Genomic DNA, 14,106 nt, shown 5'->3' with positions numbered 1-14,106 from the left:
GTTCACAGTTCACAAATTTAGCCTAATAAAATTACAATTTTAGTTTTCATTATCTTATCTTATCTCTATGTTATCTCCTTATTTTATTTTATCTTTTATTTTTTATAAGCAATGCTCTATATATATTTAATTTTACTTTTATAATTCACACTACAATTCAATACAATTCAATCAATTAACAATCAATAAAATTTTTTCATATTTCTTTTTTTTATTCTTTCGCAATTTGATAGTTTTCTAAAACGCTCTTTTGGTTCTCTCTTCAATTAGAAGAAAAAAGAAAGGGAAAAAAGAACAACGAAATTAGAGTTAGGATTTTAGCCCTCTTTCTTCTTCGTGTATATCTAATTCAGCAAAGAATCTCTCTTTTCTTCTTCAATCGATAATAAATGGCGTCAACGAAGAAGATCACTTTGAAAAGTTCCAATGGCGAGGCGTTTGAGGTTGACGAGGCAGTGGCTCTCGAATCGCAGACGATCAAGCACATGATCGAAGACGATTGCGCTGACAGTGGAATTCCTCTTCCAAACGTCACCAGCAAGATCCTTGCGAAGGTGATTGAGTATTGCAAGAAGCACGTCAATGCTGCTGCTTCCGAGGAGGATCTCAAGATGTGGGATGCTGAATTCGTTAAGGTCGATCAGGCCACTCTCTTCGATCTCATTCTGGCTGCAAACTACTTGAACATCAAGAGCCTCTTGGACCTTACTTGCCAGACAGTGGCAGACATGATCAAAGGCAAGACTCCGGAGGAGATTCGCAAGACATTCAATATCAAAAATGACTTCACGCCGGAGGAGGAGGAGGAGATCCGCCGCGAAAACCAGTGGGCGTTTGAATGATGATGATCTGCTGCTTCTCCTGCTGCATGCATAGCTTCTGAGATGGGTGCCCTGTGGTTCCATTTATGCTATAGTTGCTAGTTTTACTTTGATGGTTTATCTTGTTTTCCCTATTTTTGTTATGTCAATGTTGTTGACTTGGTGACAAGACTTTCTCTTATTTGGATCTTAAAATTGTAATTTTGTTGGAGTAAATGTGTGGGTATCGAAAATTTTTTTATTCTTGTCATGGATTAAGGTGGAAGAGTAGTTTAATAATTATTGATGAATCTCAAAAAAAAAATAACATAATACAATTGACTGAAAAAGACTTATGTCAAAAATTAAGTAAACTCATTAAAAGACTCTTATTTGAAGACTTGTATTAAAAAAATAATTATTTATATTATTTTTTTTATCAACTTAAACTTTTAGAAAAAATAATATCATAACATATATTCTTAAATAGAAAAAATATATATAAAAAATTAACTTTTAATTAATTATTATTAATTAATTTTATTTAGAATTTTATAATTTAGAATGTAAAATTAAAAATTTAAGATTTAGGATTCATTAGCATTTAAAATAAGTAAAATAATTTTTAAAAATTAATTAATATTAACTGAAAAAATTAATTCCTTATATTACTCTTTCAAATAACTAAAAAAATGTCAAGAGTTAACTCTTTTGGTAAATAAAAGTGAGAGTTAGCTAGTATTAATTTAAATATAGGGTGAATATATATACGAAAAATGTTTATCATATAACATTTTTGTTTCGAATATATAGAGTAGAACTTAACAACTTTATCATATCACATAACTTCGATAAAACACATCGAATTTCAACGGATCACATATATTAGACTACAATAATAGGCTAATTGTATTAAACTTCAAGTTGTCCAAAAAAAAAACGAAAATAAAACATCACAACGGTTGCATTGTCGGCTCAATTTTATGGTTATGGAAGTTTTTATGTGTAATCTGCCCATATATGGATTCATGGAGTACAAAATAAATTTATGGGATAAGTTTTTGTGAGTGAACTCGGATCATGCGAATTATTTGATTTAAAAATTTTGCATGTCAAATCGGATGGTCCGATTTGGAGCTAGAGAAATTTACATTTCGGAAGGTGGAAATCGGACCTTCCATATTTTTTGTAGGTGGTAATTTTTTTATGAAATGGAAAATCAAATCGCACGGTACGATTTGATTATTTTATATTTTTTTGAATCAAGTTAACCTAATCGAAAGGTCCGATTTGCTTGTAAAGGCATATATAAAAGAGTGTAACTGGTGGAAGAGATCAATTCGCGTCTTCTTCTTCTTCTTCAACGGCTTCTTCTGGTTTATGCTTTCTGTGTTTCTCTCTTGCTTGGTATGAAACCAAAAAATTTAGTAGTCAAGTTTATTTTCTTGTTTAAGTGATTGAGAGAAATGAGTGACAGAATTCCTTTAAAAGTATATTATTTTGGTCAGATTTTGTTACAAACATCTGAAGAGTAAAATTTGTTTGTGAAAATTCGTTAGATGTTGTTATTCCTTTCACAATCTCATTTGAAGAGCTCAAATGTGTAATGTGTGAGAAGATTGATTCTGAGAGGTCAAGAAAATATCATGTATTCTATACAGATATCCCATACCGGTGTTTGATGGATTCGTCCAGTTTCAAACCAAATATGTAACGGACGAAGCGAGCATGCAAGAGATATTTTCAATGTATATTGAAAACCGGGCTCAAATCTCATTCATCGAGTTGTACATTGAGTTCGAACAATCTGAGGCCGACCGGAATATTGTACGGGAAGATTACAATAGTGACAGTGAAGAAGAGTTCAAAAGCAACTACGAAGTTGTTGGTCCAGACGGAGATGAAGATCAATGTGACGGAACTATGGCTCCAGATGTGACAGACGTGGCAAATGCACTCGCAAACGAAGTGCCGTTTGAGGAGCCATCATTCATGCAAGTTTTGGATTTGGAAGCCATGCATGATCCGAAGTTTCCAGAATTAGGAGTGCAGGTACGTAATTCCCCGTATTTATAAAAAGGATTAGAATTTTGCAATAATTTATCTTGATCGATGGATCAAATAGTTAAGTGAAGTTGAAAAATATACTCAATTAGTATTTGTTTTTGTGTATCTGTTTATTTATTTAAGTTTAAGATAGTAATTTTTTAGTTAGTTATTGATTTAGTTAAATATAAATTAGTATTTATTAATCATTATTTAATCATGCGTTGATGTTCTTATTTTGTTTAGAATGATATAGTTACATGATGTAAAGTTTGGATTTATATCATAATTGATGTAGTAAATATTGATTTACCTTTATTTTCGGTATTTAAATATTTGTGTAGTAAGTATTTTTTGTCTGGCTGTCGTCGCGGCAGAAATTCCTATTGTCGCAGATGGTGAATTTGCCGTTGGGATGGAATTCAGTTTCAGGGAAGCTGTTATTAAGGTGATAAAAGAGTATACTATACGAAGAAGCGTAGATTACCGGGTGTATGAGTCTGAGCCATTGACATTTTATGCCAAGTGTACACAGTATGGGTCAGGGTGTGATTGGCTTATCAGGGTTAGCATGATCAGTAGCATTTTATGCCAAGTGTACACAGTATGGGTCAGGGTGTGATTGGCTTATCAGGGTTAGCTTGATTAGCAGGAAGTACTGTTGGGTTATAAGGAGGTATAACGGTCGTAACACCTATACCAGAGCCACCATTTCTCAGGATCATTCGAAGTTGGATTTGACCACAATTGCAGAAGCAATAAAGCCGTTGGTTGAGGTTGACCCCTCCTTAAAGGTAAAATCGGTTATTGCAAAAGTGCAATCGAAGTTCAACTACATCGTTAGTTATCGGAAAGCATGGTTGACTAAGCAAAAGGCAGTAGAAAAAATATTTGGAGGCTAGGAAGCATCGTACGAAACGTTGCCTATATGGTTTGAGGCCATGTGTCATAAGGAGCCATCAGCTGTTGTCCATTTTGAGACTATGCCTGCATATCAAGGCGATGACTTGGTGAGTGATATTCGGGTATTGCATCGAGTCTTTTAGAGTTATTACCCCTGCATTAGAGCATTCAAATATTGTAAGCCAGTTGTCCAGGTGGATGGGACTCACTTGTACGAAAAGTATAAGGGTTGTCTACTAGTGGCAGTTTCACAGGATGACAACAACAATATCGTCCCAATTGCGTTTGCTATTGTGGAGGGAGAGACTTCTGATGCGTGGCACTTTTTTTTTAGTAACCTACGACAACATGTTGTCACTCGGGATGGTGTGGGACTAATATCCGACCGACACCAATCCATCAATGCAGCTGTGGCACGCAGTAACGGAGCTTGGTCACCTCCTAGAGCTTTCCATATGTTTTACGTCATGCATATAGAGTCGAATTTTTTGATAAAATTCAAGGCACCGTACTTGCAAAAACTGGTCGTCAATATAGGTAACGTTGAGCAATTCTAAGTAAGTTATTAATAGAGTTACCTTCAACAAGTGTTTTGACCTCCTTTTTTCGTTTGTTTCTTGTTATCGTGCAAGATATTTGAGGACGATGCGGGAGTACGAAGTGCGTTACCAGTGTTTACGAGAACGGGGCAAGGCGTACACTAACTGGTTAAATCGAATCCCCCGCAAACAGTACGTGTTAGCATTTGATGATGGCTACCGATGGGGTCACATGACGACGAATTTAATAGAATGCATCAACTCAGTCTTGAAAGGTGCACGCAATCTCCCCATTACTGCACTTGTGAAGGCAACATTCTACATGTTTAACGAGTTGTTCACCCGAAAAAGAGCCGAGGCGGAAGCACAGATTAATGCTGGCCATGTATTTTCTGAGCTCGTAACCTCAAAGTTGAATGCAAACCAACTTGCATTAGGAAACATCCAGGTTAGTTGTTTCGACCGGCAGAATGAGGTCTTCGAAGTGCGCGAGATGCCAAGTGGACTGGAGTATGTTGTCGATCTCCGTCGCCAATGATGTGATTGTGGTGAGTTCCAGGTGGACCAGATTCCTTGTCAACATGTGTTTGCATGTTGTGCCAACCAACGACTGAATTGGCAAGTGTATGTGCATGATGTGTATAAGATGGACCAAGTTCGGCGGGTGTACCGAGCTAGGTTTAGGCCATTGGTTAATACTACTACATGGCCTGCTTACAACGGGCCTCGATTCGTACCGAATCCGTACCTGAGACGTGTTACCAAAGGTCGCCCCAAGAGGACGCGCTTCTTAAATGAGATGGACACGCGAATGTTACGTCGTCCCAAGCAATATAGGCTATGTGGGGCTGAGAAACACAGTCGTAGCAGATGTCGTCAGTCAGCTGGTGCAAATGCCACAGAGATAATCAGTAGATTCATAATATATTATGATATGATATTTGTAGCATTATATGATATGATATGAATTGTCCAAACATGTTAATTTAATATGATATTTGTAGCATTATATTATGATATATGAAACATTATAACATGTTCAAGTTGTCCGTGACATAGAAAGTAATCGAAACATAGAATAGATAATTAATACATAAAGAAGTTAACTACACAACTATTTTTTCGTTGTCCACTTTACATCCTTCACAAGATTCTTGTATTTCTTGGCAGCCTTTTTGAACACAGATAGAGTGTACCGACTAGCGCTATGACGTTGCGGATCAACCCTCAAATTGTAACTTTTGCCTGTGTCATTCAGAGTGCGTGCCTGACCTGTATATAATTTAATTAAACAATTAGATAAAGTATATAAAGTAATCAAACCAACAGAGATACCACATATCATTTAGTCAAACCAACCAGAGATACCATTTATGAATACAAGATAATCAACAGATTAAACATGTAAAGCAAAATATACAATATAATACTATCATTACGGGATTCTTCATCCTCATCGGACTCCTTTATTTTATCCTTCTCATCCTCGTCCTCGTCATCTGGGTCATTTACTAGGTACCCATCGGTCTCTTGCTCAAGTGTGTTAGCATTTTCTTCAATGAGTCACATGGAAACATGGTTAGGGTTTTGACTATTAAAAATTCTGCGTCCACCGTCACTCCTACTAGAGTCAACAGATACGAACCCTTCAGAAGCACTCGACGAGGTCCTGCATGGATGCCTCGCGTCCAATGAATACCTACCCACCATGAACTCAGGCTGATTACCATCTTGTGATTGTCCTGCATCTGCAGCCATGAACCCAAGTAACTGGCTAAAAGAAGCTCCTTCTCCTGAGTCAAACTGTGACATACCCCAATACTGTTGATGTATTGGGTATGACGGGGTCAACTGTGTTTGAGGTACATACTGGCTTGAGTACTGAGGTTGTTCTTGTGGAAGCGTATTTGGAGGTGATGGTGGCAGTGACTGTGGCTCCTGCTCTTCATTGTCATCATCCATATCCTGATTACCCTTATCATTCTCTTGAACCACAAGATTCGACAAGTTCAAACGGTTCCTAAATTTTGTCCGGTACCAGTACATGTAAGTATCCAATGGATGCTGCGAAGGTATGGGAAGCTCAGTAAGAACGTGGTTATACCTATTTGTCCACTGCATCACTTAAAATGAATGACTCGAAGCCGTGGACCAGTTAAGATTATTAGGACCAGTCAAGACTTCTCCATGAGCCTTGTTCAGATTCCGTTCCTGATGAGGTACTCCCTGAATAAAACCGAACTGTCGCCTATACCTATCGGTTGCATGCCACTCGATGCATTCAAAAGACACCAACAAATACTTCTTTAATGAAAACACACCTAGTCTTCATGAAGTTCATCAAAGGCCTTCCTAAAGTGAGCTAGCGTAAGATATCTATATCGTCGGTCACCACGCTCCCAGTTACGCCACCTAATATGATATATTTCATTAACACAATTGAATTCTAAATATCAAGATACGGGATAAACGTAACATAATATTACCTGTTTGCAAGAGGAAAACTGCGGAATTTCCTAGGAAGCGACGCCAGATATGTACAGTCAAAACGAGATGCCCTACATAACGCCCGGTAGAGGTGTGCTGGGCATGCCGATTCCCAACTATACTGTTCAATACTGCCAAAATCACGAAGCAAAGGTAAAAACTTCCAGTGCACATCTGTCCCATATTTATCCCCAAAAAAGATCGTCCCGATCAGCAACATAATGTGACACTTCACGTACCTCTGTATACTGTCTTCATCAGTCAACTGTAAATTTTCTTTTAGATCCTGTAGCCATGTCAGTTTTATGCAGCTTCCTCTACAGTCCGACTTATGCGGTGCAACTCTAAATTGGTGTAAACACTCCACCTCCAAGGCTTCAAAACTACTTATTGTCATACTTGTGACTGGAAGACCGTCCGTCGGAAGACCAAGAATTATAGCCACATCTTCAAGCGTCATAGCACATTCACCAATCGGAAGGTGAAACGTATGTGTGTCTGGGTGTCACCTTTCGATTAGAGCATTCACCAGTGCTTTGTGACATTGGACTACCCCAATCTGAGATGCATGATAAAAACCAGTAAGTCGTAAATGCTCCTCCACTCTATCATTGTACCGATCTAGAGGGACTAGGTGATCACATGTCAACATTCTTAATTTCTACAAAAACATAACAAATTATTAGTCAACTCATTAACAATTACTAACTTACTACTAAAAGATAATAATTTTTTAACTAGAGCAACTAAAATATTAAACTCATGCTAAACTTTTTGTTAATTACAAAATTTAGTAATTACCATGTACTAACCTACCAATTAATTAACTCTCATTGTTACAAAATTTGCACAACTAACTCAACAACACACATATTACTAGAAATCACACAACTATCATAAATTATTTTACTAAATCCAACTAAAACAAATAATTTTAACTTCTAAAATTAATTATTAATCCTTAAAATTATTCATAACTAACTATTAATAATAATAACTAATACATATATTCCTAATCAAAATTTTTAACAATATCACAACATCTACATTAATTGTTTATTTATTTACGGTTTATAATTTTTTTATAATATCTAAAATTATAATTTCTAATATTAATTATTTATTTACTATTATTTAAACATATATTCCTAAATTTTAAAAAATAATAATAATCATTCTGTTTATATTTTAAAATTTATTTTCTATAAACAATAATAATAATTAACTTTATAACAATAATAATTATAATAAAAAATATTAAAAAATTTCAAAAAAATTACATTTGTTATACAAAATAATAGTCATCATTCTGTTTATATTTTGAAATTCATTATGTAACAACAATAATAATAATTATCTTTTTAATAATAATTATTATTATTAAAAAATAGTAAAAAAATTTCCGAAAAAGCTTACAAATGTTGAAAAATAATAATAATCATTCCGTTTATATTCCTAATTTCAATTTCTAACAACAACAATAACAATCGAATTTCTAACAATAATAATTATAATTGTAAATTATTAAAAAAATTAAAAAAAAAAACTTACATAATCATGATGACTTAGATAATGTATAATATGAAACTCGGGGCGATCAACATCTCTAACTTTGTGTTTCTTTAGTATTTTAATTTTCCTTCCACCATGCACAGCAAAGAACAATGGAAAAATGAAGAAGAAGAAGGGTGGTATGAAGTTGAAAGTGATATTTTGGATGGTGAGTGTGGGTCTTGCATGGGTCTATGTTAGGATTCAGGGCACCGTTCGGAGAGTAGCCTGTGCGCGACACGTGTCCGGGGCTTCACAACTCGGACCGTGCGTTTTGCCAAACGCAACTCGAACCGTCCGTTTACTAAGAGAGAACTCGGACCATGCGAGTTCTATTACACTGACACCACACGGATGTGAAGCACCTGTATTTTCTATATTCGAGTCCAACCTTATTGTTGCTTTCATATTCAAATTAAAAAGCGTTACATTGTCCATGAAATGACAATTATTGTATTATATGTTAGAAACAAGAGACTAGACTGGAGAAAAGATTTGTATGTCTATTCAAGTTGTGTGGAATGATACAATATAGAATGGTATTTATAAGTAATAAGAGAATCGAAATAATAAAGACGTAATATCTTATAATAAATATTCAGATATGCTAAATAATGCTAATCGATCCTAATTATATTCTAACATCCCCCCTCAAATTCAAGTGACAACTTGAGTTTGAAACATATTTAAAACAACGAAATAAAGAGAAAAAAACTGCATAAACTGAAAAAACAGGTGCAGACAGAACTGCCACTAGTCTGAAGGAAGCGCAGACGGAACTACCGCTTGTCTGAAGGAAGCACAGACGGAACTGCCGCTATCTGAAGGAAGTGCAGACGGAACTGCCAAAAAGAAACGCAGACGGAACTGCCACAAAGAAACGTAGACAAAACGCAGACAGAACTGCCACGAGAAAATGCAGACGAAACTGCTGCAAGAAAACGCAGATGGAACTGCCACGAGAAAACGCAGAAGAAACTGCCAAAAGAGAGCGAAAACTATATGATTTCTTCATAAGAATAGGTAAGCAGCAGATGACAATGGTGTTTGATCATTCAACTCAAAATAGGCTAGTCGGTGAGGTGAAAAAGCATCACATGAGTGACAAAAGGGAAAGAAAAATGGCATAGAAAAACAAGTGCAAAAACTACGGTGATTTCACTGTAAGGAAAACAACCTATTCTCTTCAAGGAGAATACCATGGCTCTGATACCATGTTAGAAACAAGAGATTAGACTGGAGAAAGGATTTGTATGTCTATTCAAGTTGTGTGGAATGATACAATATAGAACGGTATTTATAAGTACTAATAGAATCGAAATAATAAAGATGTAATATCCTATAATAAATATTCAGATATGCTAAATAATGCTAATTGATCCTAATGGATCCTAATTATATTCTAACATTATATTTGTTACTTTGATGTTATTAACTTATTTCAGTATTATTGTAGGAGATTGTTTTTCGAAAAAAAATTAATAAAGACATCAACGAGGAGCAAAAGCAAATTGTTGAAAACTTCAAAAGTTTTTATTTTGTCATTTTTGACAAAGTCTTTGCTGAAAATGAGTGTGGATGGAGGTGAAAATTAATTAAAATTCACGAGAATATTCATTCTATTAATCTAGAATTGCTTTTTTTTTTTGCCAACAACAATAAGCAAAGTTTTGCTGGTTTATATGCCAGCAACAATTCTTCATGTTGACACCATGCGAGAATGGAATTGGATTACTCATGCACTCAACTTTCTCGTCAAAAGAATCAAAAGTTAAAAGAATTAGAACAGATATGTAATTGATGGGTGTCTTTTTACACTAATGATTATATAGTTTTATAAATCCAAATTTATTGATACATCAACGGATATAACACTTAGACCACCATGGATGGTGCATCGAACAAGGAAGAGACTAATTAAGAGGATTGAACGCGAGACAAAGAATGAAATGATAAAATATTTGTAAAAGAAATAATTTCTTTAAAGTTTTAGTGTCATTTCTTTAAACGAATTGAATATGCTAATTAAATAACTTTCTGTTTTAGGACATGATAAAAAGATTAGAGCTAGGACAAAAAAAAACAAGAAAAAAAAAAGAAAAAACTGTTATATTGAATTCATCTTCAGAAAGAGAGATTATTTTTAACTATGAGTAAGATTGAAAAACTCTCTATTTAAAAATATATTTTTTTAACAAATTTTTTTTTTGTGTATTGTTAGAAGAGAAGAAATACAGGAGAAACTAAAGAAAAGAAAACAATAAAAAAGAAGAATGAAGAAAAAACATAATAAGTCTGTAGAAGAGTAAGTGTTATTTTTTGGTGTCATTAAAAATTTAGAGAAAAGGATAAATTAGTCCCTGACTTTTTATCACACGGACATTTTAGTCCCTGACCATTGGAAAATACTTTTAAGTCCCTGACGTCTTTAAAAGTTGGACGGATCAGTCCCTCCGTCCATAAGTCACCGTCAGACCCAACGGAAAAGGCTGACGTGGCTTCCCCTCTGCTTACCTGGCATCACGGCTTCCCACGTGACACGTCAGTGGGATGGAGCTTTTGAAAAATGGACATAAGTCCCTATCGCTCAAAACGACGTCATTTTGAGGCATCATCAAACCCTCATCCCCTCTCCCTCAAGACCCTTTCCCTTCTTCACTCCCCGATTCCTCTGTAATTTGGGACCATTACCCTTGCAAATCCTTCAATTGCTTCCACCTCCAAAACCCTAAACTAGGCTTCAACTCTTCCTCCGATTCGTCCAAGTTCACAACCTACAAGACCGACCTCCATCTCCTGATCTCGCAGCTCTTCCAGATTGCCAAGTCCACAAAGTCAGTCATCCGACTGGGCCTCGACGTCGGTGGCGGCACCGGGTCATTCACCGCCACGATGAAGCTCCGCAACATGACAGTTGTGACAACGACTATGAGCGTGGGTGCGCCATACAGCGAGGCGGAGGCGCTGAGGGGGCTTATGCCACTTCACATGCCACTGCAGCAGCAGCTGTCGGTGTTCGATGGAGTGGTGGACCTTGTGCGGTGTGGGTGTGTAACACCCTACCACCCAAAACTTTATGCTTAAGTCGTAAAATAGAGGTGGCGAGGTATTACGACTTCTAACAATTAAAATACATACTTATAATAGTAGAAAGAATATAATAGACTAGGAGCCTTGAAAAATGGGTAAAACAAAATCGCAAAATGAAAAGTGCCACGCTCCAGAAACGGAACAACTTGCGTGTGAGGCAAACTATAACTATAAAACGTAAGACAATAAAAGTAGGAATCGAAAGCCATAGGTACAAAATAACAAGCTCCTAACTCAGTCTGCGAAGTCAATTTGGCCGTTGTTATTCAAAAGAAAAAAAAATTAGTGTATAAGACAAACTAAAAGATAAAAGAAAAAATATTAAACTACTCTTCCACCTTAACCCAGAACAACAATAAAAAAGTTTTGTGACCCACAAATTTAGTCATTACAATTTTACCGTTGTTATTCAAAAGAAAAAAAAATTAGTGTATAAGACAAACAAAATAATAAAAGAAAAAATATTAAACTACTCTTCCACCTTAACCCAGAACAACAATAAAAAAGTTTTGTGACCCACAAATTTAGTCCAACAGAATTACAATTTTAGTTTTCATTATCTTATCTTATCTTTATGTTATATTCTTATTAAAGGATTTGTAAAATTTTAGTTTTCATTATCTTATCTTATCTTTATGTTATATTCTTATTAAAGGATTTGTAAAGTTAAATGATATAAGAAAAAAACAAGTATGAAACTGTTGAAAACAACCGTTAATCTCAGCTATTTGGATAACAAAAAAATAAGCACATAATCGTCTTGGTATCAAGGAGAAAAACACCAAGCAAATATTCTCCAACGCCACTAACTAGTTTAAGTTGAGTAACTTAAAGATTCAACAATGTAGATGCAAATTTCATGGTGACCTCTACTAATGGTTGTAGCGTCAATGTTGTGACCCTCCAAATAACGCCTTGCTAATTATGCCGGTGGCCTCGATATATCGGTCAACACACCTAGAGATGCAACTGCTTTCGCTCCCGCTGAGACTTGAGCCTGGTTTTGTGATGCACTTCTCAAAACACTTTCCTCTCACTGTCTGCTAGGAAAAGAAAGAGAGAGAGAATAAAAAGTTAAAATTAGTTGAATAGAATAATAGTAATTAAAAAAAGGTTAGTCTCCAATATTTTTTTTTTTTGAAGTGCTAGGTAAATAATAACTTTTTTGAATAACATGAACAACCACTAATCAAATAAAAACACACTACACTTTTAAATTATCAACCTAAATCTTAATATTAAAATAACCATCCGTACACGTGAAATGAACATCCGATATATCTATTTTTCACATTATTTAGTATTTTCATTGTCTACCTATACTTTTCCTTTCTCTATTTAAGAGATAATACATAAAATAAAATTTCAAGCAGTCCCACAAGAAAATTTCTTTATATATATTTCAATTTCGTTACTTGTGAGATCCTCTACAAGAAAATTGCAAAAGCTGTTACCAAAAACAATATCTATTACTGCATGGAACTTGTTATGTCTAAAGAAAAGTTAACCAGTACCTTGCATTGTGCACTTTAATTTGAAAAAGATTTATCTACAATAAGTTTTCCTATTAACCATACGCGACGATTTGATTATCAATTGAAACAGGAAAAGAATATCTCTGATGAACCATGCATTATTTTATTCTTTCATGATGATGGGTCTTTTATGGCAAAAATAATCACATTTTGGAAAGCAAATTCCTCTTGGAACACTTGTACTTACACTTTTGACCAAAACTAGAAAGTATTCTACTTCACACAGTTCTAAAATCAGTCTTCGTTACTTCATTCACAATTAACTTCTTTATTCTTCTTCCTTCCAAGCACTGAAACTTAATTAATTTGTTTTCTTTATCATCATAGAATAAAAATGAAAAGAATGAAATTTTTTATTTTTTTGGACAAATTTTAAGCTGAAAATAATATATATGTTTAATTTTAATTAACACATATTATTTATTTTATTTTTTTGTATATATATCTTCCTGATTAACAAAGATTGTCCAGCAGAGAGAATAGATGCAAAAGATGCCAAGTTGAATGGAAAATTGTATATGGCACTTAATTGTAATATATGAATGGAACTATATAAATATATATATCATGTCCAATGTATATATAGTATTATGAAAGTTTGGGGTCAGCATGCAATCTTAAATAGGTTTGCTTTGTTAAAGAACCTACATACCGAAAGACAATAATGTCATGAAGAAAATTGGAATCTATCTTTTCAGTTCATGTAGACTTAAATGCCCACACTTTATTTTTTCATTCATTCATTGTCTCTTTTGATCGAATAATCATCAAACTAGATCAAACCAAAGTATCATCATATATTATTATAAAATATTAATTTTATTTTAACTTTTTTTAATAAATTAAATAAATACTTTTAAACACCATAATTAAAAGGCAAGATAACATTTAACAGTGAATTAAGAAACTAAAGCTTATTTAATATTTTAGTGCACAATGAAAAAGCTAAGATAGCGAATTCCAAACATATCACACAGATTAAGGAGGAAAAGTAGAAATAAAGGAGGATTAAAGCTCTAATTAGTATTCTAATTAGGGAAACATCAACAGCCTTTTAGTATTTTTTTTTTATTCATAAATTGCTATAGATTATAGTGGTTTATAGTCAATTTATGCTAAAACATAATTCAAGATGATATATAGCGATTTATATAT

The 14,106-nt window shown here is 34.3% G+C and overlaps 1 protein-coding gene across 1 annotated transcript; it reads left to right on the top strand.

Annotated features, from left to right (window-relative positions):
* LOC107638128 (SKP1-like protein 1B) lies at nt 226–955 on the top strand. Its single transcript, XM_016341302.2, has one exon. It carries the CDS (start codon nt 390–392, stop codon nt 840–842), a length of 453 nt encoding a protein of 150 aa, XP_016196788.1. The 5' UTR covers nt 226–389; the 3' UTR covers nt 843–955.

Source organism: Arachis ipaensis, chromosome B04 (assembly GCF_000816755.2).
Source record: "Arachis ipaensis cultivar K30076 chromosome B04, Araip1.1, whole genome shotgun sequence".
NCBI lineage: Eukaryota > Viridiplantae > Streptophyta > Magnoliopsida > Fabales > Fabaceae > Arachis > Arachis ipaensis.
This window is presented reverse-complemented; position numbering and strand designations above follow the sequence as displayed.